The sequence below is a fragment of the Periplaneta americana genome, chromosome 2, assembly GCF_040183065.1.
Source record: "Periplaneta americana isolate PAMFEO1 chromosome 2, P.americana_PAMFEO1_priV1, whole genome shotgun sequence".
NCBI classification, from domain to species: domain Eukaryota; kingdom Metazoa; phylum Arthropoda; class Insecta; order Blattodea; family Blattidae; genus Periplaneta; species Periplaneta americana.
In genome coordinates, this window is record NC_091118.1 from 117,439,584 (window position 1) to 117,467,488 (window position 27,905).

General features: G+C 36.7%; 2 protein-coding genes across 2 annotated transcripts in view; one reads left to right on the forward strand and one right to left on the reverse strand.

The window, feature by feature from the left end:
- Positions 1-27,905, reverse strand: part of dib (Cytochrome P450 302a1, mitochondrial) — a 93,964-nt gene that overhangs the window by 19,662 nt on the left and 46,397 nt on the right. The gene's annotated exons all lie outside the window — the stretch shown is intronic.
- On the forward strand, positions 9,455-27,857 carry LOC138694549 (uncharacterized). Its single transcript, XM_069818399.1, has 3 exons — positions 9,455-9,755; positions 20,107-20,558; positions 27,663-27,857. The coding sequence occupies exons 1-3, from the start codon at positions 9,586-9,588 to the stop codon at positions 27,710-27,712; spliced, it is 672 nt and encodes a 223-aa protein (XP_069674500.1). The 5' UTR covers positions 9,455-9,585; the 3' UTR covers positions 27,713-27,857.

Sequence of the window (27,905 nt, forward strand, 5' to 3'; positions counted from 1 at the left end):
TTCTTGCAGGCCATTCGACATTCCCACAGCGCCCGATGACCGGTTCAGGAAACGCATTGGTAAGCCATTCCTCCGAGAGAATAAAATTAAATTAAAGCTTCATTGTTTCAAGTGGAATGGGTCATGTAATTACTGTTTACGCTACTACAAAGCAATGAAAGTTGCATATAAATATAGGTCGCCCTGTAAATATCTTCGAAACTATATGGAAAAAAAATGTTTCGGTTTAGCGTGTTTTGTAGCCGAAATTTGTTTCATAAGTTGGCGGCTTATTGAAGACTGTAATAGATGATTTGGTTGTAAATTTTGAAAACAAGTTTAGTATTCTATATTTCTAAAAACGTAAGTTACTCAAATGCTTGCCTACTTTGTCGCACATTTTCTCATAAGTTAAAAATGAACAACATGTATCTTTTTCTCACAAACTAAGATAGCTAGAGGCATAAAATTTTATAATCTTATCTGTAATATTACATTTATTGCTGACCTCTAGTTTCAGGCTATTTGCATAAAAACTCTGTTGTGCATGTACAGTATATTAATATAATGTATTTTTTAAGTAGTCGGTTACAAATAAAATCATGACTTATTATTTTCACAATATAGGTTTTATATACAAGAACTCGGTGCTTATAAAGATGATAAAGAATCAGCAGTAAAATTTTCATAAAACTATTTGTGATACTTTCTGAGATAAAGATACTTAAACATTATTAATTTAACATTGGTAATATGGGGCTCTCGATGCCACTTTAATCTCATCACTCTACCGACTCCTTCCTTGGTACATTTCTCTCTACGCTTCAATTGAAATTACTGGATTACACTGCTGAGAATTTGAAAATACCTATATCTTGTTCCTTCTTCATGTTTCACCTCCTTTCCTACCGACTTACAATCAAATGCGGTGTATGGAAGGGTATATATATATATATATATATATATATATATATATATATATATATATATATATATATTTTGATCAACATTACACAGACACATTACGGATCTCCCTGTGGTCAGCACGGCACAGGGCCGCCGCTTAGACACCACATGATAGCACATGATAAAGAACAAGTAGTAGTAGTAGTAGTAGTAGTAGTAGTAGTAGTAGTAGTAGTAGTAGTAGTAGTAGTGAGTGGCTAGAGGCGGGTTAGGACGACCCTTCAGCACGTCGGCTCGACCGTGGTCTATTGTGCACCCCGAATTATGGGATGAATGAGAATGTGGTGTACCAGCCCACTGCCTGCATGAGACCCCTCACCCGTTCACCAAATGGACCCCCTACACCCGTCCCTCTTAAGGTCATACCGCTCTAAGGTGTGATAAAGAACAAATACCCAATTCTATGGATGGAAGATAAATATTTTCCATAGTCCACACCACCAATCGAACCACTTATCGCTTGGATGGGAAGGGCACAGCTATATACAGAACCAAGGCTACTGACCAGTATCCACCTACTGCCAATTAAATGAAATATTGGACGAGTGGAAATCTTTCGTTGCACTGTCCCTCGTTCATACCAAAATTAATCTTTCTTCTCAATCAACCCCGCTCAATTCCGCTGTCAGGAGTGATGAATTCTGACTCCCTTACTTTTTTTAATTTCTCGCAGGAATGGGCCGAAGTCCATCAAAACTTCGACCTTAAAATGTGTTGTTTTACTGATGGGTAGGGATGAAATTAAATAATTTTTACGCATGGATCTGCAACCCCTGGAAATACCACAGAATTAAACAGGTTTGATTCCTAGGAGTCACCAAACTGAAAGACTAGTCCCGGCTAGAACTCGGATGTCACCATAGGCATCCCGCCTCGATAACTGCCCATGGTCATGAGAATTGCAGTGAGAAAGTTCAATCTGACGTAGCATCTCCATCCGGTATCAGCAATGCTCGAACGCCACCTTATGCCATGTTTTTATAAAATTATATGAAAAGTGTGGAAAGACAGATTGGAATAGTGTTGACAAAAGTGAAAGAAAGTTAAATATAATCCTTTAATAAGGTCACAGACCCTCAGATTAACGAGTCTGAATTGAATTGAATTTCAGGTGGGGGCACCATGATCCAATACTGCGACCTAGAAGATCTATTGTGCTAACCCTTGAACTAAGCGCAATCTCAATCCACACCGATTGACTACACTAAGGTTCGCTGTGTACCCAGATTTCGAGCAGGCAACCGTATTCGTCCCTAGGCCAGCCCCCTTTTTGCGTTGCCAGCCGGCGTTCGGGGAATGCTAGTGAATGATAATTGTCGCCGAACTGTTGCGCGCTTGTTCGAGTGAACTTAGCCTAAGGTAATGCTGACAATGACATGTGAATAAATGATGGCGAAATGAGTTCGAGGTCCAACGAAGAAAGTTACACAGCAATTCCGTTTCAATTGGTTGAGGGAAAACCTCTGAAAAAACTGACCAGGATTTGAACCTGGACCGTTACTCCATAGCGATGAACCAGCGGGAAGTTTAGATTCCCAGCTTTTCTAGTCAACCGACATTAGTAGCAGAAAATTCGGTTGGTATCATTTCTGTTAGGTTCTGAGAAACACTAGGGCCATAGTCAGGCTTGAAGGATTAGATAATAAATTTATTCAAATGCTCAATCATATGATTTATCAATTTGCAAATTTATTATTTGCTAATACATCTTGTAAAAGATATTCATGAACGTATATGCATGCATATTACTGTGTACAACTTAATGGACTTATGTTCAGATTTCGTCAAATTTTTTAACATCTGATGATGCCGTACGGGTGAAAACGTTCATGAATATCTTTTAAAGATGTATTAGCAAATAATAAATTTGCAAATTCATAAATCATATGATTGAGCATTTGAATAAATTTATTATCTTGAATAGATTTATCTGAAAATCAAAAATGAATTGTAAAATATTGAAGTATTAGACCAATGGAGAAAATTCATGTTCCCATGAAGAACAGAATCCCCGACTTTCCTCGTGGCGCTGCCGAGCTCCCCAACAGAGGGTATTGGTAAGCAGGAAGAACTTTCATTCTCAACTCTTGTCCACCACAAGTACCATTCCAGTCAACGCCGAGGATTGAATTCAAGTTCGCAGAATATGTCCATACTCAAAACTAAGTTACCGTAGGAACGAATTCAGCCTTGCGGGTGCTTCCACCTCTAAGACGGAATTTTTCATATCACCAGACAAGAAAGATTTGGAAATCGATAACGCGACCTTATATATAAATTAATTGTGCGGCGAGGCACAACCAATTTACACGACTGACAGGACTTATTGGCTCAGGTGTGTAGTCGTTCTCAGTCAGTGGACCGTAGCGAAGTGAAAGATGGCCCGCAGCGCTGGTTGCAGCCTTGAGCACAACGAATGTCGGAGCGTTCACCTGTCGTCGGTCCGGTTCAACTGCTGCTCTAGTTTCAGTACTTCAGTCGAATCAAGCCAATTTTAAACCGCGGAGATTATTGAGAGTCGACGAGCTAATGGATCAGTGACTGATGAGTCAGTAAAGAAAACCCGTTCCATAGATACTTTGCCTACCACAATCCTCACAAGACCTACCAAGGATAGAATCCAGCTCTGTTTAGGAGAAGGTGTAAGCTAACATATCGAGCTACGTTGGACCCATTCTGAACATCTATCGTAACGTGTTTGTCTGTGTTAACTTTTCATTTTCGTGGTTAAATTTTATATATATATATATATATATATATATATATATATATTATAATACACTTTTCTGGTGGAACTAAGAATTACGTGCTGTACAATACTTATGACCGAAGTAGATATTTTCTTGTGCAATATATGAAGTGTGAGATAATGTATCATAATGTCCCTCTTAAACAATGGTCTGTCATTGGTTTGCTGTTTGGCAGTAGAGGTTCTATTTCCAAATTCACATGGAATTATCTTAAGGAACTTCACATTCCTTTTGATTATGTAAAGTCTGTCCTTATAAATATTATCAAGGATTTTCTTCAAATACTACATCATCATCTCTATTTCAATTAATCCACTTATATTTGCCTTAAACAATTGACTCTCTTTTTTCTTCAATGTTTCAAATATCACATTATATTGTACATGTTTATTGTATTCAGGACCCTTGTGGTCACTCAAATTCTTTGAGCTGATGTCTATAATTTATAATTTATATATATATATATATATATATATATATATATATATATGAAAGGGACGATACGGTACACTTAAATGAATAGAAAACCTATATTACGTTTTGTGATTAGTCTAAGTGCACGGTTAATTAGAAAATTAAGTTGGAAGTTTCAGCATTCTGGCAACATCGCCGCTAACACAATGGTCTTTCTTCTCGTAAGAAGTCAACGAACTAAGATCTGTCTTCCTAGGTTAGGCATGTCAAAGTAAACTGTAGATGGCATAGTCATGGTTCGACTTTTCTACAGTGGCCAGATGATTGACAGCTCAGCTGAGAGTTCGATTGCTCGAAAGTTAGTTGCTAGCCTCTTGTCATAGCAAACATACTAGAAGTATTGTCTGTAGTCCGTTTCAAAAGATACAAAGTTTTTTTGTTTTTGTTTTACTGTTGATTGAGTTTACTTTTGGTAGTGTATCACTATTGCAGTATTATAATACAGTTTTCTGGTGGAACTAAGAATTAAGTGCTGTACAATACTTACGACCGAAATAGATATTTTCTTGTGCAATATATGAAGTGTGAGATAATGTATCATAATTTCAGTGATTCTGAAAATCGAATGTTTATAAACCTGTTTTCCATACTTCAAAATATTAAAAATATCAATAGTTTAGAATGCATTATTCATTACGTGAGGGGTGCAAATAATATATATTATGTAATTAGTTAATTAGATATTTTTCAATAAGCATGTTAAATATTACAGCTTCGGAGTAAACGACTTGTATGAATTTATTTCAATACGAACATATTGCACACAGAGTTCTGGATTTTACGTATAGTATCTTAAATTTAACATTGAACGTAAGAACGTTGTAACATATGTATCTCGAGGTTGTAGCACAGTGTAGTATATACAGTCGCGAAGCTCAATACGTAGCATAGACAAATAACAGATACGTAGTAAATATGCAAACATTAGATAGTTTCTCACCACTAGGATCGCTAATATCGCCTCATTACAGACAATGCAAAATAGTACCGTCACAGTCTATTGTTTCTAGCACCCTCAAAACTCAAGCTTCGTGACTGTATATAGTAGACTGTGGTTGTAGTTCGTAGTAGATTATTTTTTATAGAAGACAGCTGCTACCATTGCTACACGAGCAACAACCCTCTCGTACTACTGATCTTGACAGTAAATCTCTCTCTTTATGACAGCTGTTGTAGACGTACTTACATCAGCGATGATTTTCGCGAGGATCGATCTGCTACAGGGACTAGTGGCAAATTTATTGATTATGTACGTCAAATGATTGAAGAAGATAATCGAATCACCTACGGCGAAATTCGGGCATCTTTAGGGATAATTATAAGTGCAATACAAAGGATCCTCCAAATTATCTTGCTATAAGGTAGCTGTGTGGCTATTGTAGCTGGTGACCAGCAGCGGAACCCAACCCCCCCCCCCGACGGGAGAGGGGACTTACACCTCAGACCGTTTGAGGGAGGAATGTGGGGGGCTGATGACGTGTAAAGGTACGCTAATTTGGAAGGATGGCGGAACTGATCGTCAGGGTGTTAGCGGTTAGGTCGGTTCGGCGTAGAGGTAGGTGGGCTTGCAACTCATTCCAGGGGCGCACAAGAGACCTCAGGTCGCAGTGCATAGGGATGTTCCCCTCCCACTCTCATAGAAAGAAAGAAAAATGTAGCTGTGTTCTCGGTGGATTCCACATAATTTCACAGAAACTGAGAAACAAGCACGTGTTGATTAGTACACGGAAATGCTTAAAAATTAAATGGGGATTGGTCAGATTCTGTTTTCGACATCATAACAGGTGAGATAAACATGGATTTACTGCCATGAACCAGAAAATAAACGGCAATCGACACCATGGATCTTCCCATATAAAGACAAGCCAAGAAAAGTCAAGAGATCGAAGCACTGGCAAGAAGATGGTTGTCTCATTTTCTAGTCGCTGTGTTCTGTCGTCTCTGTCCCATTGGAGGTTCGTTGTACGGTTAATATCGAGTAGTATATCATCATTTGTTTACTATCAGTCTTATAAAAAGAATACAGAACGACTTCGAAGCCGTATAATCCTCTACCATGACAATGCATCGTTCCACGCTGCGGAACAGACAGTAGATTTTTTGGCCACTTCAGGTGTGAAATTAGTAACTCAACCGATCTGCAGTCGTGATCTGGTACTATGTGACTTCTTCCTAGTCTCAACTATCAAGAAGAAAATGAGCGGGTGGTCCTTTTAACGCCGCTGACGATGCGATTGAGGCCTTCAACGTGCTGGTGTGCGAAACGCGTCTAGGAAAGTGAGTCCAATGCTTTAATGACTCGTTTCATCGAATGAACAAGTGTATGAGAATTAAGTGGGAATATTTTGAGAAGCAATAAAGCCGAAAGTAGAAATAATTTATTGCTATACAGATATCAGTTTGCAGAAACTTTCAGCGTGATCCATAAAAACATTAATTTTGTGAAGTTCTGAATGATAGGTTACCTTGAAATATATAAATCAGCAGTAATTCTAAAAGGAAATCTGCCGCCTTCGTTCTAGGATAACATAGCATGCCTTTCCCGTCCAAGTGGTCCGTGGTTCGATTCCCGGCGTCGGCAATGAAAGAAATTTCTCTTCCGCTCACGGGACTGGGTGTTTGTCCCTTGTCATATGCTGTCCTGTATTGTCTCAGCAGTAGCACTGTGCCGCATTGACCATACTATCAGGTAGTCCGCGATGTATACAGTGAAGTATTTTTCAACAAACGAGTTCACTGCAATAATAGGCCTAATCTTCAGATAGTACAAAATTATTGTAATGGCTCCCCACAGAAATAAATGAAAGGAAGCAACAAATTGTCATTAGTTTTTATTTTTATACTAACAGCTCTAATCGCTGTTGTCTGTTAAGTGCCTCTGGCTAGCAACAATATATCATTCGTTTTTTTTATACAAACAGCTCTAATCGCTGTTGTCCGTTAAATGCCTCTGGCTGTTATCGACTAGGTAAAGCAATATAACAGAACAAAGAAGGTAAAGCAATATAACAGAACAAAGAAGCATATGTTTATTGGCTGTCGATATAATTTGCGAAGTCTAGTCGAAACCAGCTTATAGGAAATACAGAGCTTCTAACTTCAATCTTTTCGGTGCAGAAAAGAGGAAAGCAGACAGAGAATCAAACATATAATCATAAACCATCATGTCATCTCTCCACTCTCGATGATGCGGAAAGTGTCAATAAACATCAAATTGTTGAGATCCAAGTTTGTCAACTCCGAAGCATCTTTCTGTGTTCTACCATACTACCGAATACGACAAGATGAAATAAATTAATTTCTGAATGTTATGACCTAACAGATTTATCTCAGTCATTCGTTTAGAATTTTATGAAACAGGCAAACAAACAGAAAGGGGTGGAGACAGAGCGAATTATAATGGCAGAGTAATTATTGTATCATGCTTCAATGTTAATTATAGAATCAGTACACTCATTAGAACCAGGTACCCAGCTGCTGAAACCGTTAGCCTTGTAAACTAGCAGTTCATTTATTTCCCCTTGTTTCAATTTAGGCTACATGTTTCATACAAAGACAGATAAGTTTCTTTAAGTTGGCTATATTATGTTAACCATGTGCAGGAAAGTCCGCAATCTCAAAGTGCAATTTGCAATAGGCCTACATTTTTATTTTAAATTGTGAGTACACGCGAGAGCCAGGAAACGGCTGGCCGTTCGACAAACGTTAGAATCAAAGGTGAAGCCAATTCCTAAAGAAGGGAGATACCAACGACGAACGTGGACTCAATATCTTAGATCTTAAAAAATGTGCTGAGAAAAGTAAGAAGGAAAATTTGGAGGGAAGTGATTAGATCCGTGGCCCATTTATTTTAGGTCTCATCCTAACAGTTTTCTTAGTGCCCGAGGGAAACCACGGAAAAACCAAGGGCAGAATGAGTTGTCCTGACGGCAAGCCAATTGGTTTAGGCCACTGTATGACTCTAATGAATTTTCGGAAAACCGTCAAATTGGCTCTTATCAGGGATTTCTCATTTTATTAACATAAAATATAAGTTTACAATTTATTTTCAGCGACGATAGCAATAATGTTATTCAAGTACGCTACATGGTTTGCATCGCAGTACGTTGTAATATTATTGACTCACCGATTCTTCTATTTAAGAGTGTTCAGAGACGTTGCCGTTCCATGTTACTACATGCAAGGTAGAGATGAACAACGATCGAGAAAACGAGACTAACAGCGCCCGCAAAGCCGAACACCCTCACGACAATGTTGTATTACGTCGCGTCCTTGTAAAGACTGATTGTGAGTGTTCCGAGACTCGACATTGATCATCTCCCGAAGTCCTGAAGTAAGCAGTTGTTTATACCTGACTGAACTTTCATCTACTTTGGCAACTGTTATATACAGTATGTATAAACAATCAAGTAGCCTATTTTAAACATCCACCTTTCAGTATATAATAATCCGTTCCCCAGTCTTTATTTAATTATTAGATCTTTATTAAAAAGCTAGGATTTTTTTTTCATATGTTTAAGATCAAGTGTGCAATCTCAAGAAAAAGGATATTAATGTCATGTTTTATGTTTCTTAGAAATACAAATTTATTTGAGAATTGTTTATATATATATATATATATATATATATAAACATATGTAGATAATTTGTATTAACAAAAGCCGCCATAAATAAGGGTTCGATAGATCGGCCTACTAATCAGTTCATAAACAATAATCATGAAAAACAATTGTGTAACAATTTTAAAGAAAAAAAAACATTAAGATAAATTATACGAAAACATAGAAAATCATTTACAATAAAAGTTTGTTGGGTACAAATGATTACTGATTATAGCTAAGGATGATTTTAACACATGAGATCCTATGGCATCAATCGGTGCATCAGAAATTTTAAATTGTTTAAGTTGATTTAGATTTTATCGTGGGATCGTGATCATGAGCCCAAAAACTGTCCAATGTGTGATGTGGTACTGTGCTCCAAGATGCTGACAACAAGGTTCATATATTACTTGTTTTTCACGACACACCTCTTGTGGCTGTTGCTCATGCATCTCGAAACGGATTGTGGGATCAAGAATGACACCCTTATCCTTCTGCCGATCAATTATGATGATATCAGCACGTCTAGTAGAGTCATCGGAAGAGATGCAACCAACCTCCTCATAAAGCTCATAGGAAGCATTCCGACAGATTGAAGCTGCGATGAGAGAACGAACCGTATTATGTCTCTTAATTCGGAGCAATTCTCCATGACGTGAGGAAGCGTTTCTTGCTCGACGCATCTTCTGCAATGGGTTGAGTCAAGAGTTCTACCAGGGAGAGTATGTACAGGTACCAGAACATTTTGGTAACTAAGATACTGTTCTGTTTTGTCTTTTTGTCTCATTTAAACATTTATATTATTTATTTCAGTGATGTATGTTATTCAAAGTTACGAAATCTTTCCACGCCGACCAAATGCTATTTCGAGAATGAGGAGCGAGACTCGAAGCGCAGCGAGAATGACGAGCCGAGACTCGAAAGACAAATGCAGCGAACACAGTGAGCGAGAGCGGCAGTTAGTTTTGTTCATCTCTAGTGCAAGGTAATTTTTGGCCGTTTATACTTATCAAGCGCAGGGTTATTCTGGTGAACGTGCTCTCAAGCGAGACAGGCATAAGTGAAAACTGGTCTAATTAGATTTTTATATAGTACTATACCTGTCTTTATATTTAGATTACAGATCCTATTTAAGATAGGATAGAGTTTCACAGTGCTAGCATGGGCTTATGGGATTACCCTTTCATTTTCATTTAGACTATTACAAATGTACTGAAGCAGGATCTTGAAATTTCTTTTATTTACTTCATAAGTAGCTTGGAGAATGCAAAGAACTATAAGACCTAAGTCATAATAAGTGAACGCTGCGTTCGAATCCTGAAACTTTCTAACGCAGGTCATCAAGCGTCGCTCAGGGATAGCTAGCTGGACTCATACTTCGAGGCTACACTCGATCAGAAATTCGAATTTCGCTTGGGTTAATAATGTGGCTGTGTTTGTCGAGGTTTTTCCAAACTTTAGGTGAATGTCGGCAATTCCATAGCGAATCCTAGGACTCACCTCGCCAAATACCGCCTCGTTATAACCAATTCTACTAACACTAGACAATCTTGCAATTAATAGAGCGTTGTAAAAATAATCGTCTGAAGACTCTCCAACAAAATTCTTCTGCTTGCATTCCAAAATACAAAACTCCACTCAGACGAGACTGTTCTCAGGCGTGTCATTGAAGACAAAGCGATTGCTGTTTTTTTTACGCCTCATTAAAAATCTATAAATGTTTTTCTTACTCCCTTTTTAATGTACTGAAATACAAGTTTCTAAATATGGACTCAGAAGTTTAGGAGTTCTTAAATTCTCGCTCCAGTAGAAGTTTCCTCCTCAATGTCATGCATTTTTCACTTCAGTTTCTCTATGTTATATTTCAGAATTATTTGTATAATCGCCAAAGATTTAAAGATTTTAATCTTGACATTGTCATTCTCGATTTCATTGCTAAATGATTATAATTATCATTAAACGATTTTCTTTCCCATGGCTCAGAACCGTCTTGTGCATCCCTCGATGTTTTGTCACAGACTTATTATGAAGTTTTGTAACATCTCCCCCCGAGGCACAGCCGAGGCCTATATAAATGCGAGCCACGTGTGATGGCAATGTTCACCTTTCTCGTGAAGATGGTAAGTCTGTGACATATTTAATAATTGATTTTCTACATAATGACTATCGTAACATATTTAAACCCAACAACATTCGTCTTAAATAAGTTTTATGCAGGCGACTGAAGGAAAAGTGATTTTAAAAGAAGCAATGTTATTTGCAACTAAATATATAGTAGGCCCAAATAGAAGTATAAAACTGTAATTAGAGACAACTTTGAGATCAGAGAGAAGGTTCCGAAATGTTCATCATGAACTTATGGTTATGAGATAAAATTAAAAAGTAACAAAATTGGTCAACAGCATAGGAGACACTGATAGAACCACGATAATTAGGAAGCTATATTTTCTGAATCAGATAGCCCAACATTAAGACATACAGATGTTCGTCAAGGTAACCAAAATGAGTTTTGTATCGTTGTCACGCTTTTACTCTGTTTGGTATAGTGTAATAGTAAAGTACTGCAACATACAATGCATTTTTAATAAAATTGCATTGCAGCTATTATGGTTCAGTTAATACCATTACTAAAATAAATACAGTATATACAACAATCTATAACATTTGAACCACTGATTAAAAAGTATAAACTGAAAGCACTACATACAAGCATGGGCATGCATACATACACACTTAGCTTGGCTTTACGAAGACTGGACTAGGGACGGGTCCGTAGGCACGTTTCGGCCCTTTGTGCGTCCTTAAGTGATGATTATCCACGTCCGATAGGTAGTCTGGGTAGCATTCGTGGCCATCTGCCTCAGCCCCTGATAGAGTCAGGTTCCTTCCGCATACGAGTCGCCTGAGAAACCCCAGGGGCCTGGAGCCCCAAGCCCTTGTTATATCAGCATCGGAAACCCGTACTAGCCCAAGGCTTCTTACTAGCCTATTTTTACTATTGCGGATGATAAATGAAAATAAGGAGGAAGGTAGAGTATGTTGGTGGAATGATATAGGGAAATGGGAGTACCCCGAGAAAACTCTCTGCAACGTCTGTTTTATTCAGCACAAATTTCATCACGATCTGGCCGGGGATCGAACCCTGGCCGCTGGATAGAAGACCAGCGCGCTAGCACTTGAGCTGCAGACGCGGCCACTCACACACACATACATGCGCGCGCGCTGCATGTGCTTAGAGCTCTCGAGCACAACATCACTAAGGCAAAAATTTCGGCTTGTCCACTAAAATAACAAAAACTCATCTATGCCGCCCACATTAATAAGTCGTATAGCTGCAAAAGCAGCTACATCACAATCACATATTTTTTCAAGAAACACATAAAACATTATAATTTTATTGTATGATTAATTTAAAAACTGGAAGTGTTGTAACATTTAGGAATGGGATGGACGTAAATATAAAAATAAATAAAACGTAAATAAACGTAAAATAATTAATATTTTCCTAAATAATGAGGAGTATATTTTGAATGTATCTGGTTTTGAAATAATGTATGATAATGTATCTGGATTTGAAACAGCACATGAGGATTTATCCAGTTTCACAGCAACACAAATATTTCTTAACACTATTATATGTTCAAGCAACTTAGATAATGAGGCTTTATCCAGTTTCACAGCAACACAAATATTTCTTAACACTATTATATGTTATATGTTCAAGCAACTTAGATAATGAGGATGTATCCAGTTTCACAAGAACACAAATATTTCTTAAAAGTATTTTATGTTCAAACAACTTAGATAATGAGGATTTATTCAGTTTCAGAGTAACACAAATATTTCTTAACGATATTTTATGCTCAAACAACTTAGACAATGAAGGAAAATTTGGAAAATTTTGAATGTAGAAGATTGGAAATGGTAAAGTGATTCCCCCAATCATTGTACTACAAAGCCATCAACTTCACAGGCTTTTTCGCAAGGGAACTATTCTTCTTGAATCACAAAATAATTTTCAGCAGTGTTCAGAACTTAATAGTAGGCCTAATAATAATAATAATAATAATAATAATAATAATAATAATAATAATAATAATAACAACAATAATATATTACTAGAACAAAGATACATATTGTTTTTCATACAGGTACATCATTTTATTTTTACTAACATTTCTAATATTAACCTGGCTATACCTTTGGATCAACGATTAAGAATCGGAAACACGTTTGCTATCCCCTTCCACGACTGGAGTTCGATAATACTGGCGTAATATACAAACAAATCACTTTACTAGGTATAGGAGGGAAGAAAAGTAGTTCATCCATTTACGTAAACTAGGAAATATCGCGATTTTGAGTTTGGTAATTTTCATTAGGTTTTTGTTTAATCAAAATACAGTACAGTATTAACAATGAGTGTTTTTACTCACGAACTGAGCTTTCCATGCGGACGTATTCATTATGCAGTGTATATTATACTGTCTACAGCACATTAGCGTACACTATAGAGAATGAAGTTAAATTGAAAAATAATCATAATATGGATATTTAAACACATTTTTTAAAATGGTGGACGTTCATTTCGATACAGGCTTCAGTTCTAATGTGCATATTATCGCACTATAGACTATTGTATGTAATTCCAATTACCAGGTTCGTACTTCGTATCAGTAAATTATGTTGAAATAATTCTGTACCTACTCTATAAAAGAGACCTTACGTATTGTACATTCAATCTTCACTTCTTCCCGATCCGAAAAGATAAAATTACTCAGACATGCTACCTACTGTCCGTCCAAGTGGTTACGTCGCAGAATCGTAGAAAGGGAGGAAATCACGTGACAGTTAATTACTTAACGAGGCCCTTTTATTTAAGTTATTTTAAACAATTGTATGGGTATAATATTACGTAGACGTCCAATTCCTAACAGAAATTAATGTTCTCAGAAAAGAGCTAAGACAGCCCAGCCACTAACATTTACAGAGAGGCGAATAGAAGCAGGTGGGGGAAACCGGGATGCGATGTAGGCAAATGGAAAATGATGCAATATTGAAAGCTCTTTCGTCACTGGAAAACGCGAACATATTTTTGGAACATATTGTTTACTATGACCGTAAGGCTACTGTGACTGTATATGCGGTCTTGGAACTGTGTGGAGGACGGTTGAACTTCATTAGTCGAAGGGGTGGGAGTGAAGTACATTCAAAAACTCAGGTACAATAAAAATTGAAGTAAAAATAAAATGATGTCTCTGTATAATAATCACTCTAATGAACGTGGACAATGGTTTTGTAGTATGATAAAGATTTCAAAGACAACCATTCATCACCGAAGTGTTTTGTGAGCAAAGCTGAAACATTTTTTACTTTCAATGGAGAAACTTTTATTCCAGTCGGTATTAAAGTAGGCGACTCAATATCCTTTATTGTCTTAGACTTTTTACAAATATAAGAATATTTTAGTAATCAACAATGAAACCCGCGTTTGCAATCTCCAACCAAACAGCTGTAGCAACTGGCCGAAAATTTTGAAAGTAGGGACACAGCGCCCGGTTTATTAATTGATGTACCTGGAACTGAAATAGTAATCTGTCTGGTTTTGAAACTAATTCCCTACTTCACGTGCTTAAAATAATGCGATGTAGCTGGAATTGAAACATAATATTCTTACAGACTTATAGAGGCCTCTATATAGTAAGTTCAGTGAAAACACACCTTCATAAAAAAAAGCGATGTAGCTGCTTTTGAAAATACACGACTTAATTCAATTTTTGAAAATGTTATGTTTTTGGCACTTCTAAAACATTATCGAACTTAAGGAAAGGCAATTCGTACTGGTCCCTCACGCACAAAATCAGGACACACACAAATGCAGGCATTTTACGCTTTCTAGCTCTTTCTGAGAGAAAATCGAAGTTCATCACTTCCAGATTTCCTTTTTCGTGTGTTTGGATTGAAATGCGATGCAGACTGATCTGAACTACACACCCGCCCACTGTTTGGACTGCTGCTATTATATTGTAGGTGTTCGTGGTGATGAATCATTGCATAAGCCCTATCAGATCGTACATTCAGCTACCTACATTCGAAATGACCAGAGCTTTCTATTATATAAACCTTTGTATTCCACATAAACATTGTGCGACGCGAGGATATTAAGTTCAGTCAAACACATAACCTTCTCTGCAATAGGAATACACCCACGTGTGTATATTCACAAGCATTACATAGTAAGCTATAAATCGTCTGATATTGAATACGGTAAATCTTTTTTATATTGTATCCATGGCGCGCTCGACAGCCTATAGTAGGCTATAGGACTGCTGGCCTCACGTTCACTTCCATTAGCAGAGGTGAACGATCATCCAACTAGTACGGGGGTAACATGTGATTTGCCCGATAATTTCCCAGCCGTAATAGCTGACTTTGGAAGTCGGATCTCGCTACTCACTGTAACTTCTCAAAATCACCACCACAATAGGCCTACTAGGCGGGCACCAGTTAGAAAATGTCTTCCCTTATGAAGACTCGAACCAACGCTCATTCCGTATCGCTAGTCTAAGGCATGACGCTTCATACTCCACGATTAGGCCACGAACTTATATAGTAAGCTATACAGTGACATAAAAAATGTTCATCTTGGAAACAAGCAAATTTTATTCAAATTGATTTTTAGGCCAAAACGTGTGTAGAAACTGACATTTAATATGAATGAACTGAATGAAATTAAATTGCATTAAATTTAATTAATTGGCAACCACATCAAACATTTCGTCATAAAGAAACATATTTTCGTATGAAGTTCGAAATCTATTTCTGCAGCATCCAGTGGCGGCTCGTGATCATTTTTGTTGGTGGGACCAGATATTTCACAAATTTTGCGGTATATGTTAAACAATGCACCAGATTTTTTATTTCATTTTACTTAATTGTTTCTGCTTAAAAATTAGTTCAGCACAATACAACTGAAACTATATACCACTCATTACTGCAGCACATCATATGCTTGAGCTATGAGTTTATTTTCTAAATTGATAAGTTGTATACTTTGTTTTAGAACCTCGCTAAGACCGTTAGCCTTGCCGTTGTTTACCTCTTTGAAAGAAAGAAACCTTTCCACAGGTTTACAACCTTTTATGTATCTCAAAATAATAACAAATTGGCTTTTGCAGGTAATGTCTGTTGTTTCGCCAGCCTGCACAACAACAAAATCTGTAGAATTAATGTTCTGATTCAGATCTTCGATGTATACATCATACATATTTCTAATAATTCATTTTGTATAATGTGTAAAGTATATTTAAAAACAGAAGTACTGTTTAAGTGTTCATCCAATACATTATCAAGACTGGCAAGTAAAGATAACAAGTCTAACCAATTTCCCCGATTTGCAGATCCCTGATTTTCGTTCTGAACCCTCAGTTATAATTCGTGAGTTCCACAAAATACTAAAGAATCAATTACTCTTGTTAGTATAAGTCTGTTTTTGTGACCTGTTCGTTGTGTTTCTGGATTGAAAATTTGACCGCGAAATCAATTTGTGCTGCGTTATTTACTGTCCCAAATGGTTTAAACTTACAAGCATTTTCTAAATGTATTTCACTTTCTTCTTGTTTTTTGATGCGCTCCCTTAAATGTTTTAGATCTTTGCAACCTGACGACGAGCACAGTCCCTCGCCACCAAACAATAGAAACAAAATAAACTTTGTTTTTCGTCACTTACAGTTAGCTAGCACTTCTTTGTAAACCACAAGTTCCAGAAAGTTCTCCTTTTCATAACCATCCGCATGTGTAAAACTGAAGTCATTAGGTTGATGTGTGTCTAGTCGTTTAACTTCAAGTTTATCTTCTAATTTTAACGAAGAAAACGATGTTTTAATAGGTAATCCACTTTATTCATGTTTTCACATTTCGCTCGAATGCACTATTCAAAATTCACACGGACACTTCTAGAATTAACCCACTGTTCAGTGGCACTGCGACTGTCGCTTCCGTCCGGCAGGCGGGCCAGGCTCGTCGGTCCCCAACGAGAAGCATTATATTCGTGACTATAACTTCGTAACACTTCGTGAATCTCCGTCGATCGCGAACATTGCATACCTCGCACCATGGCAGTTGAGCACTAAAGTGATTCAAATTGTGGGGCCCTTTGACGCGGACCCAAGCTCACAATATTTAGTGTCATACAATTTTTGACGTATTACTGACACACATTGCGCCATGTTATGAAATTTACTGAAACAATTATGAATCCAGTACACTGTCCTGAACAAAATTTACTCACTTTAAATGCGAAAAGAAAATAGCTGGGAAACGAAATATTAGTGGGGCACGGCCTCGGTGGCCCCTAAGGACGGGCCGCCCCCTTGTGTTAACTTTCTAATAGGCTATGTTTTTATGTTGAGTGAACAGTCCGAAGATTGGTTGGAACAGGATAATTCGAAATTTTAAAGATCTAGTTTCTTTCGACCAGACTTAGCACATTATAGCCTACTGTATGTGTGTCCAGCCATGGTTATGTTATTAATATTTGAAGGAGTTCGTGGTACAGCACTTACTTACTTGTAATAATTAATCATTAGAGTTTAAGTTTCTACTGAATTGCCTCTATGTTATGAACAATGATTCATAACCATCATAATCATAATCATACAGTTACAAGATGAAAGATCGCTTACCAGTTACAATGTTCGTATTTTACGAGCTTATGGAGTTACTCCATCTATAGGCCTACATCAGTGTTCAATACGAAATGGCATCACGGATTTCTGTCTCATTATAGTAGGGGTGGGGAAAGTCGTATTTTAAACAGAGCAGTAACTACGTACAACAGCAACTTTAGCGGGAGAAGTTAAGCTCTCTGAGAGTGGCTGTTTCCCGGTCTTGCATATAGCAATAAATCCCTGTGTGCTCAATGTGCACCTCATCTCATACGTGTTAGGTTTGTCATGTAGTTAACATATTTTTTCATAATTTCTGTATTATACAGACTGAATACTAAATGCTGTCTTCGGAGATCAGGGCGTAATAGACCAGGTCAAAACAAGTATAAATAAGCTAGGAACCAATAGGTACTCTATCTTGCAATTTCCCCAAATGTCTAATGGGGCAAGTATTATTTCCGTAACGCTTCTGTATACTCGGGTTTAAGCTCAGGCCGTAATTCCCACATGTCCTCGTCGAACATTCCGCACTTCCAAATTGCACTTTCGTCATTCCAAGCACCGCGCACATAGATTTGCTAGGATTTAGTTCTACGCCGGACAACGGATGGGTCGTGCAGCACGCTTTGAAAACCGGCGCCTGCTTACTTTACTTCACAATGCGAAACAGATACTTATTGTAACATCAGTTTGAACTGGGACACTGCACAGAGAACTCACAATATAATACTTAAAAACAAACAAATTACAGTTAGTTTCTGCGCAATTCTTGCGCTAAAGCCAAGGAACCCGATCATTTCAGGAAGAGGTACATGTTGCATCCATCACATCGTTGTATTCTTGACATTTAACTCCATTTACTACGCGCTATGGATCAAAAGTAACTATTACCCCATTTGACTCGTAGCTATTGCCTCTAATATCTCCATAACTAATCATCATACCATGACAGTTCCTATCATCACCACAATATCCCTTTCACGCCCCGGTCTACGAAGACGGCAATTAGTATTCACCCTGTATATTTGCTTGTTTAACGATCGTACTATGCGAGTAAGACTATTGAGAGACTGAAAATAATACGGTTGTAATAAAACAGTAGTTCAACGAATATGCCTGGGGGAACAGGCTATTCTGAGATAACTTGTCTCGCGATTAATTTGTTCACTTTAGTTTGTTGAGCAATTGACTGTGCATGTGTGACAGATAGTGTGAGAAAGTAGTTGCCCTCAATGCCGTAAAACTTTTGGGCACATCACTTTTACTTGATTGTTATTATTTTAGTCCTTTTCTGATCTTCTCGCGACGAGAAATTCTGGAAAGATGTTATCACAACAATTAATCAAATAGGAGTGGAGCCATAATGAGTGAATTTTAATGATAGACAAGGTAAATAATCCCATGCCCCCATGTTAATTTGAAAGAACAGTGCACTCATGCAGTCAGGCACCCAGCCGCAAAGTCGTTTGCCCTGATTAACTTTCAGTTTAGTTAGTCTCCTCTGCTTCAATGAACTTGCTGATATAGAGACAGTAATTTTTACAAGACATGGCTTAAATTGAAAGCTGTAGGCCTATGAGCAGAGCAGTTGTAAATTATTAAAGGAATTACTTTAACGTTTATAATTTTGAATAGAATTATGTTCATATTGTGAGCAAATGTCAGAGCTAGAGAGGATTAGCAACTCAGCTAACAAGATTGACTGCAAAAGCATGGCGGCAAAGCCAATGTCCGAAGAACAACCATCAAAGAAAATGAAAGACGATAATTTAGAAAAGGTTACTAAGAAATGTGGAGGAAAAATTTTGAAGGAAGGGATTAGGTCCGTGGCCCATTTCTTTTAGGTCTCATCCCGATATTTGACTTAGCGTCTGAAGGAAACCACGAAAACCAAGGACATAATGAGTTAACGTATTGACGACTACTCTAATTAGCTTATAGCATGATTCTATTAAAATGTCGATGAAAATCATCACTCGCCATTTTACGAGGGACTTACTTTATTTAACATGATAATTTAAAAATAATTTAATTTAATTAATTCCGAAGATTGATCCTGAAACAAAGGAATTACAAAATTAATCGCGAGATATGTTTATGACAGGCCGTAGATCCGTAAAGTTATGACGTTACTAGCGTAACTCGATTAAAAACGTGTCACTGGTGCTTTCGATGTTTTAATATTTATATTTTGCATACTAACTTTCGCAAATAGTAAAATAATACTGATAGAAATTACAATTCACTAATACTGTAGTAGCTATTTACAGTATACGAATCTATGTAAACGGTACAATTTAAAAAATAAGGTTAGATAACAAATATAAATATGTGTGCAATGTAGAAAACGAAGTTTATCTTCGAATTTAGGACGATATTTACGAATGCCGTATTATAATAAATCAATAAATTAAATTTAAAACAGGGCTATATTATTAACATGATGTAAAACTGAATTGTTGCGAAACGAGAAAAATATTATATAATGAGGAATTATATCGTTTTCATAACATTGAATTTTTATTTACGTATGTCACAGAAAGTTTAAGACAATCATACATTGACCACAACTACGAACTAAATCTCAGGAATATAACGCACGCACATAGAAGCAGGTACGACCAAGTCCAACAGTAAGCACTGTGCTCAGGGTATGCTTGTTTACAGAGAGCTTTACTGTCACCACTGTTGTTGGCGCTGGCCGCTGTCATTGTCGTGGCAGTGCCACCATCTCCCAATGCGAGACGACTACCGGTGCCACCACCACCACCTCCAGTCATCGCATTCAGCCATGGAACAGGCACAGTCCTTCACCGCAGGGCAGACGAGTTGTTCCAGACTGTGTATGCACCACCACCCCCACCAGAAACTTATGGACCACCACCACCACCACCTCCTCCACCACCACAAACTTATGGGCCACCACCACCTCCGCCACCACAAATTTATGGACCACCAGCACCACCACCTCCACCTCCACCGCCACCTCCACCACCACCACCACCACCACCACCACCACCACCACCGCCACCGCCTCCTCCCCCACCACAAACGTATGGTCCTCCACCAGTCCCTGCACCACCCCCACCGACAGCATATGGAGTACCAAATTTGTGAAGGTAATTTTCTTCATTGTGATTCATTGTTTATATGTTTCAACTTCAGCATTATTTGGTATAATACTCTGATTTTTGTCAAGAGGAACTGCATCTCAATCAGGATTGGCATTTTCGGAAATAAAATCCCTTACTTAGCAAATACGGAGCCAGCAGGCTGCTTTCCTTTTTTTTCTTCTTCTTCTTCGTTTTCTCTTTTTATTTCATGATATTAATGGAACAATGATAATTGCAGTACTATTATTGAGATGTTGCAGACATTAAAGCCAAACACGACAATGATCATATTATTTTATCATTATATGAATATTAGATCAGATCGGGTTGGGTCGAATTGGATCGAGTCAAATCAGGTCGGGTTAGACTATTTTAGTTTAGGTTAGGTTAGATGAAAGAGGTAGGTCTCTAGCCTTTAGTATTACGCCTAGGGTGACCAACTCTCCCGTATTTTCTGAGAACTCCCGTATTTGAGCTATTTTTTTTGGATCCTCCCGGCTACTGATATCCTAATGCTCTCATATTTTTCTTTTATCATTCATGATTGCTATTTTTTTGTGTAACTTAATAATAATAATAATAATAATAATAATAATAATAATAATAATAATAATAATAATAATAATAGTAATAATGACAATTACCGCAAAATATATTTAGATATAAACTGACATTTATATCGATAGTTCAGCAGATACCAACCAATACGGTAATTCTGTTCTGATGATCCTGTAATATTTGGTGTAACTGCAATGCACGTCTGACTGAAGAGTTATTTTTTTTAGCTTGTATAGCAAGATAAAAAGTTAAATCTTTTGTGGCATCCTGTTGACATATATAAATAAGTTAAAATTAAGAAACATGCATATTTTAAAATAATATTGTACTCAATATTGTGATCTAACTCATATTTGTATTATAATAATTAAATAGATACTTTTATATTATTTAATATAAACCATTCCACCAACGAATCCCAGCTTCACACTATAAACACTTTGCTAAAATTCGTCGTAACGAAGTCTCCCATATTTTTATGATAAGAAGTTGGTCACCCTAACTACACCCATTTCTGAACCACTACTCTATCTCCTAACTAACTACTTCTCAATCATCCTGTGCTCTCAATGAAGAGAACTGTTTGTCTGATTGAAGTCATTTGGTTTGGTAAATGCCAGACTCAAGTAGGGTACTTATAGTACATTTAGGAACCTACCTTTAGTTAGGACATCGCAATCACACAGTTGGTACAGTGTTATTTCGTCACAGAATTTACATCATCTACAGGATTTATATTCTGAAATACCATTACTGTGGAGGTATCCTTTTAATGCACAGTGTCCTGTTAGAAGATTAACAACCCCTCTTGGTTGGTTTCTCCATAATTTTATTAGTTCTTTATTTAGTCTTAGATGCTCTTGCTGTTAAGGATTTAACAAGTTCTCATCCCTCTGGCAGATCTCCACCATTTTAGGTATTCTGTATCCCTAAATGTCCTTATAATATCCCCAGAACAGATATTGACCACAGAATTGGATTAAAAGTTCCTTGTATAGTTGTGAGGCCTGTCTACAAATCCCTCATGACTTGGAACTCAAATGAGTTTAACTTCATTATGGTTAACTAATCCAATTAGAATTTGAAATGAGTTTCAACTAATTTAGACCAGATTTTATAGCTACTAAGAGCTCTAAGAACCGTCCATACATCTGAAGGAATAAAGATGTTCCCCTCCTTACATTTTTCTTTTTTTAAGGAGTCCATTACATATACTATCTTTGCTTGAAAAACAGTTATGTATTTTCAAAAACTGAGACCATTAGCTCCAGTTCCAGAACTGTCTTTGTTCCTGCATCCATCTGTGCTTCAGATGAAATTCCCATCTTCATTGAATATACATCGGTCATTTGGGAATTTAAGAACAGAAACTTATTTATTCAGAACTGAAATACGTACAGTTCTTAAGAGTAATCTCCTCCAGTATTATGTACCCATCACCACACCTCTGGAAGACGACAGGTGTCATCCACTGTGTCATTATGGTTTAAGCTTCTAATTGACCACGCATTCCAATTGCAACAGAATGAGTGATTAATACATCTTCATAATCATAAACAACAACAAACATACCGGTATCTTTGAGCCGGTCCTGCTCTTGTCTAAATTTCTTTTTTTTTTTATCTTGGGGATCCTGAGTGGCACCACTCACTTCAACTGTCTCTTCAACTTGAGTTCATACATTATGGTAGCCCTTTCCCGTGACAAGCTTCCTGTAATGCTTCATGACACTGTTTAGCATTTTAGTCTTTTGCAAGCTGTATTTTAATTAAGCATCTTTGCTCGTATTTGTTAAATATTTCCTTCAGGCATTGCAGAGTTCAGTCTTATTATTACAATCACTGCATATAGAGTATAAATCAGATTATTACTTTATAATTTACACACACATATCAGGCACCATTCCATCTCATACTATAAGCTTACATTTGATCACCACTAGAGAAGCTGAATATTAGCCACTAATAAATTTTCGAATGACCTTATGTATAATAAGTTTCCAGTCACGTCATTCTGAAAAAATGATAGTGAATGCTTCGTGAAATGAAAATTTTAGAGTCATAAGACAATTTCTTCTCCATGAACTCGAGCCTGCTAGTTTCAAGGTCGGACATACTGTTACACTACAATGGTGAATTAGGCTTAGTTGACACAGATCTCTGTGTCGATACACTTTGAGTTCGCTTTTATTGAATCCAGATCTACTGTACCTGGTAAAGATAGGTATCCACCTCACGAGTACCGGTAATTATTATTATTATTTTTTTTTATTCCAATACTGTCCCGTTAATAGAAGGAAAAGTGTTGTGATGCTGAAAAATATATACTTCGAAATTATTGAGACAAACATGTAAGCCTAATGTCTGAAACTGAAAAATGGTGCCACCCGTGTATTATCTGTTCGTATGTGTACAACAATTTATTTGTACATACTGAATATGAAAGAAAATATCGGTATGTAAAATAGTTTTAATGAAATCTCTGTACTAGTATACAGACAGACAAACAGACTGCATGCCTAAACGACTTTTTCACAATGAAGAATGCTGAACATGTGTATTTCTATAAAAATCATGAAATCAATTTTTAAGCAGCATCAAAATATAATATAATATAATACAATAAATAATTATAGAAAGCTAGCAGTAAAATTCGTCAGTATTAGGAAGAGAGAGGAGCCTTGAGCTTGAGCAGCTGCTTAATTCAGCCGACCGTAACTCTGAATGAGTGTTTGCAGAGTTCGACCTTACTATCCCCAACATCTCAATTGTATTGTGTAGACAAGATGAACGAGAGGCGAAAGTAGAGAACATGAATATACAATCTAAACTGAAGTTTATTTACATTCATTCTTTTTATAAGATAACATACACCAATAATTTATTATTGAAATCAACCAAAACATAACCAAACTATTTACATAAAATACCAAAGGAAAATATTTATTACTAATCCTATATCAACTGCCAAACACAGTCTGATAAAATAGCCTAGTTATCTTTTATAACTTTATTGCTGAAGATTATTTTCAATGTCACACCTTTCAGTGTTGTTTATGTTTAGGGAATTTTTCTGGTCAGTCTAAAATTTCAAATCTTCGCTTTTCCAAAAATACACTGACACTGATATAGGCCTACACTGATCTGATATAATCAGAAATTGTACTATGTACAAGAATCACTTGCAGTGAAAGTTCTTTCTCCAGAACTAATTTATATTGACCCTGAGATCATGGTGCTGTTCACAGTACACAATAGTGCATTTCCTTAACTGGTTAACACAGATCGTATCATTAAATACCAGTACATAAAATGGTTGCTTTATTATTACAATGACAGACTCTTCACTGTACTTCTTATTAGTTTTTACCTTAAAAATGTGTATTGAGAATTCGTCCAAGAAACATCTTAGGAAGATATGTGAAAACTTATAAAACGTTTAATATGAGTAGCATCAGTGGCGTAACTTTTTATAGCTGGGCTTCCCAGCAAAAATGAGAATCTGGGCTCCATTCCTTACTGCAATTTTTTTCATATTTTCGTAATTTTATTTTTTACATCTAATTCGAATAAAACAATTTAGCATAGCAAAATACTCAATTTTTTAACAAAATTAAGTGAACAGAACTAAAAAAAATTAAATACTATAACTATTATTTTACCAAGGCTATAATTATTCGGTTGAGAAGCATTTGTCATCTAGTCTTCTGTCAAAAAAACCGAAAGTTAGAATTTATGAAACAGTTACATTACCGGTTGTTCTGTATGGTTGTGAAACTTGGACTCTCACTTTGAGAGAGGAACAGAGATTAAGGGTGTTTGAGAATAAGGTTCTTAGGAAAATATTTGGGGCTAAGAGGGATGAAGTTACAGGAGAATGGAGAAAGTTACACAACGCAGAGCTGCACGCATTGTATACTTCACCTGACATAATTAGGAACATAAAATTCAGACGTTTGAGATGGGCAGAGCATGTAGCACGTATGGACGATTCCAGAAATGCATATAGAGTGTTAGTTGGGAGGCCGGAGGGAAAAAGACCTTTGGGGAGGCCGAGACGTAGATGGGAAGATAATATTAAAATGGATTTGAGGGAGGTGGGATATGATGGTAGAGACTGGATTAATCTAGCTCAGGATAGGGACCAATGGCGGGCTTATGTGAGGGCGGCAATGAACCTCCGGGTTCCTTAAAAGCCAGTAAGTAAGTAAGTAAGTAAGTAAGTATAATTACATAATAATACCTAAGATAAATTTAATGTGAAGCTTAGTTCAACAAGGCCTTTTCCCTTCTGACCTTTTGAGAAGCAAATGACTCAATCAAATCATGTAGATCAAGTCTTTGAGCCTTTTCACATTCAATACTTAATACACTGAGAGCACTAAGTCTTTCTTGAGTCATGTACTGGAACACTGGGATTCGTTCCACCATAAGTAATTTGTATTTGACTACTTGTTCGAAATACTGAGTCCATTTTAATCAATTTCGAAATAGATTTTTCAAGTTCTCTTTTCCTTTTGCGTTTTTCTGCACCACTTAAGTGGTCATAACTACTTTTAAAAGATTTCATTGTCACAAAACCCGAGAAAAAAGATGAATTAAATCTAGTAACAAGTAGACGTGTTGCTATACAAAACTTTGTTATTTCAATGTGCGTTTACTGTTTATATGCTGGCAACCTGATGACATAAAAATACACCACGACAAACAATGTCTCCATCCATAAAAATCACTCTCAGATTTTCAATGTTGGCGTCGGCAATCGATGGGGATGTACGATGAGAAGTACTGCCAGTTGGATCATTGTATGCACATCCTAGAGTCCAGTGATGGCGGTCATTATCACAGATTTCCATATGCCAGAGAATAAAAAGAGTGCTATGTGTTATGGAAAATACGTAATGTGGGCCTTGAACTGTAATTCGCACTCATTTTCAAATATGTGTCAGTAACCACTGAATGCTTTTGGGCCCCCCTGGCCTCGGAGCCCCCCCCCCCTCCGCAACGCGGGGTCTGCGAGGGTGTAAGTTACGCCACTGAATAACATGGTACCTAAAGTTTAGTAAAAACTTTATTTCGATTAGTTCTGTTCAGTTTTCTGTATTTTTTTAGCATATGGAGTCGTTCAACTATTTCAAGAGGTGGCAGATTTGAGTTCCATTTCCTTTAACCATTTAGTCAAAGTACGTTACGATATCCGAATTCCAGCATCATCCAACATATTTTTGAAATACTTTAAATTATTTCTACAGTTTGCAATGCATTAGTTCTAATTATTTTGTCAGATCTGATGATATCATTTGCTTACTACTTTATGGTACCAAATGTGTTTCTCTGATCTGACTTGAATAGTTAATTTTCTTTGAACTTATTGCTCAGATTTCTCAGTTTGACTGAAAGACACATACAAAAGATGTGTTGCAAATTGACTATATTTGCAACAGGAGCGAAACATCCACATAAGAATTGCAAGCAAAGTTTCCAGTTTACAAATGCTGCAAATTAAAATTTATTTTAAATTGTTGTGTTAATACAGTATTGTAAAATTACTTCCTTGCAGAGCTCTTCCTTTCTTCTTATTCATTAAACAAGCAGAGCTGTAATATATGCACACAGTTCTCATATGTTGGGTCTCAATATACTGAATGTTATGTTACTCTTAGAGCGGATGTAAGCAACATCAACTGTTCCGTATGACACAATGTACTACATACCATAATTAAGACACTGGCACGAAAATGTACCATAATTTCATTTCTGCCTATAACCCAATATTATGCTGTTATTTTCAATGATTTTCTTTTCTTTTTTTTTTTTCTTAACTGTGCAACATTTTTTTATGATTCCACTTTTAGATTTCTAGTCTTCATACCAATAAATATGGTCAAGACTAATAGAAACTGTCCAATATAGGTAGCAGAGAATGGCAAATCCAACCACTGACTTCAAAAACTTAAGCTTAGCATTCCCTGAAATTTCGTGTTTGTCTATCTTGAACATGGAACAAATGAGTTGATCACAGAAATCAGTAAGATGGTTCATGTACGTATCAATAACACGAACATGCTTCACAAGTCTGAAGCAGGCAGGTATTGATAAGTAATGATGTGTGTGTGTGCCTGCTTCGTTCTTAAAAGTTTCAATTATTATTATACTTATCACTTCCTTTCACAAATTAAGCTTTCTTGTTTCTCATATATTTCCCGCTTTTCTCCATTCTCTTTTAATTGTCATTTCCGTGGTATTTTCTTGCAAGTGACCAACTCGCTGCTTAGACTTATGTATAACATAAGCGAGTGGTTCTTGACACTCATTTTAAAAGAGAACGTAGCAAGTTTATTGTCATATATTTTCAAAATCAACGAGTGTGAGAAACGTGAACTGCACAGCTCTTGACTCTCAACAAAGAATCTTCTAGTGAACTCCAGAATAATCTCTCAACTAGCCACCAATTTTTTATAAATTTCCATCATGTTTACATTTGATATCTCGACCTCTGTGGACATAAATTTTTCGCACAGTAATACATTCTTAATTTCTCGTTTTCTTTCAGAACATCGACAAGCAAGCAGTTGGCAACACGTTGAGAAATATCTTCTCTGAGTCATTCATCCTCGTCTCAAGTACTGAAAAACATTTATATAAACTTGCACTTCACTGTAAAATATAAACAGCTTTCAATAAAATATGGATAACAATAAAACAAGTTTTCTGCATTCTCAACTGCTAATGCAGTCCATTCATGAACTTCTAGACAGGTCTCAGAATTGTGATAAATTGGTAACTGTTACTATAT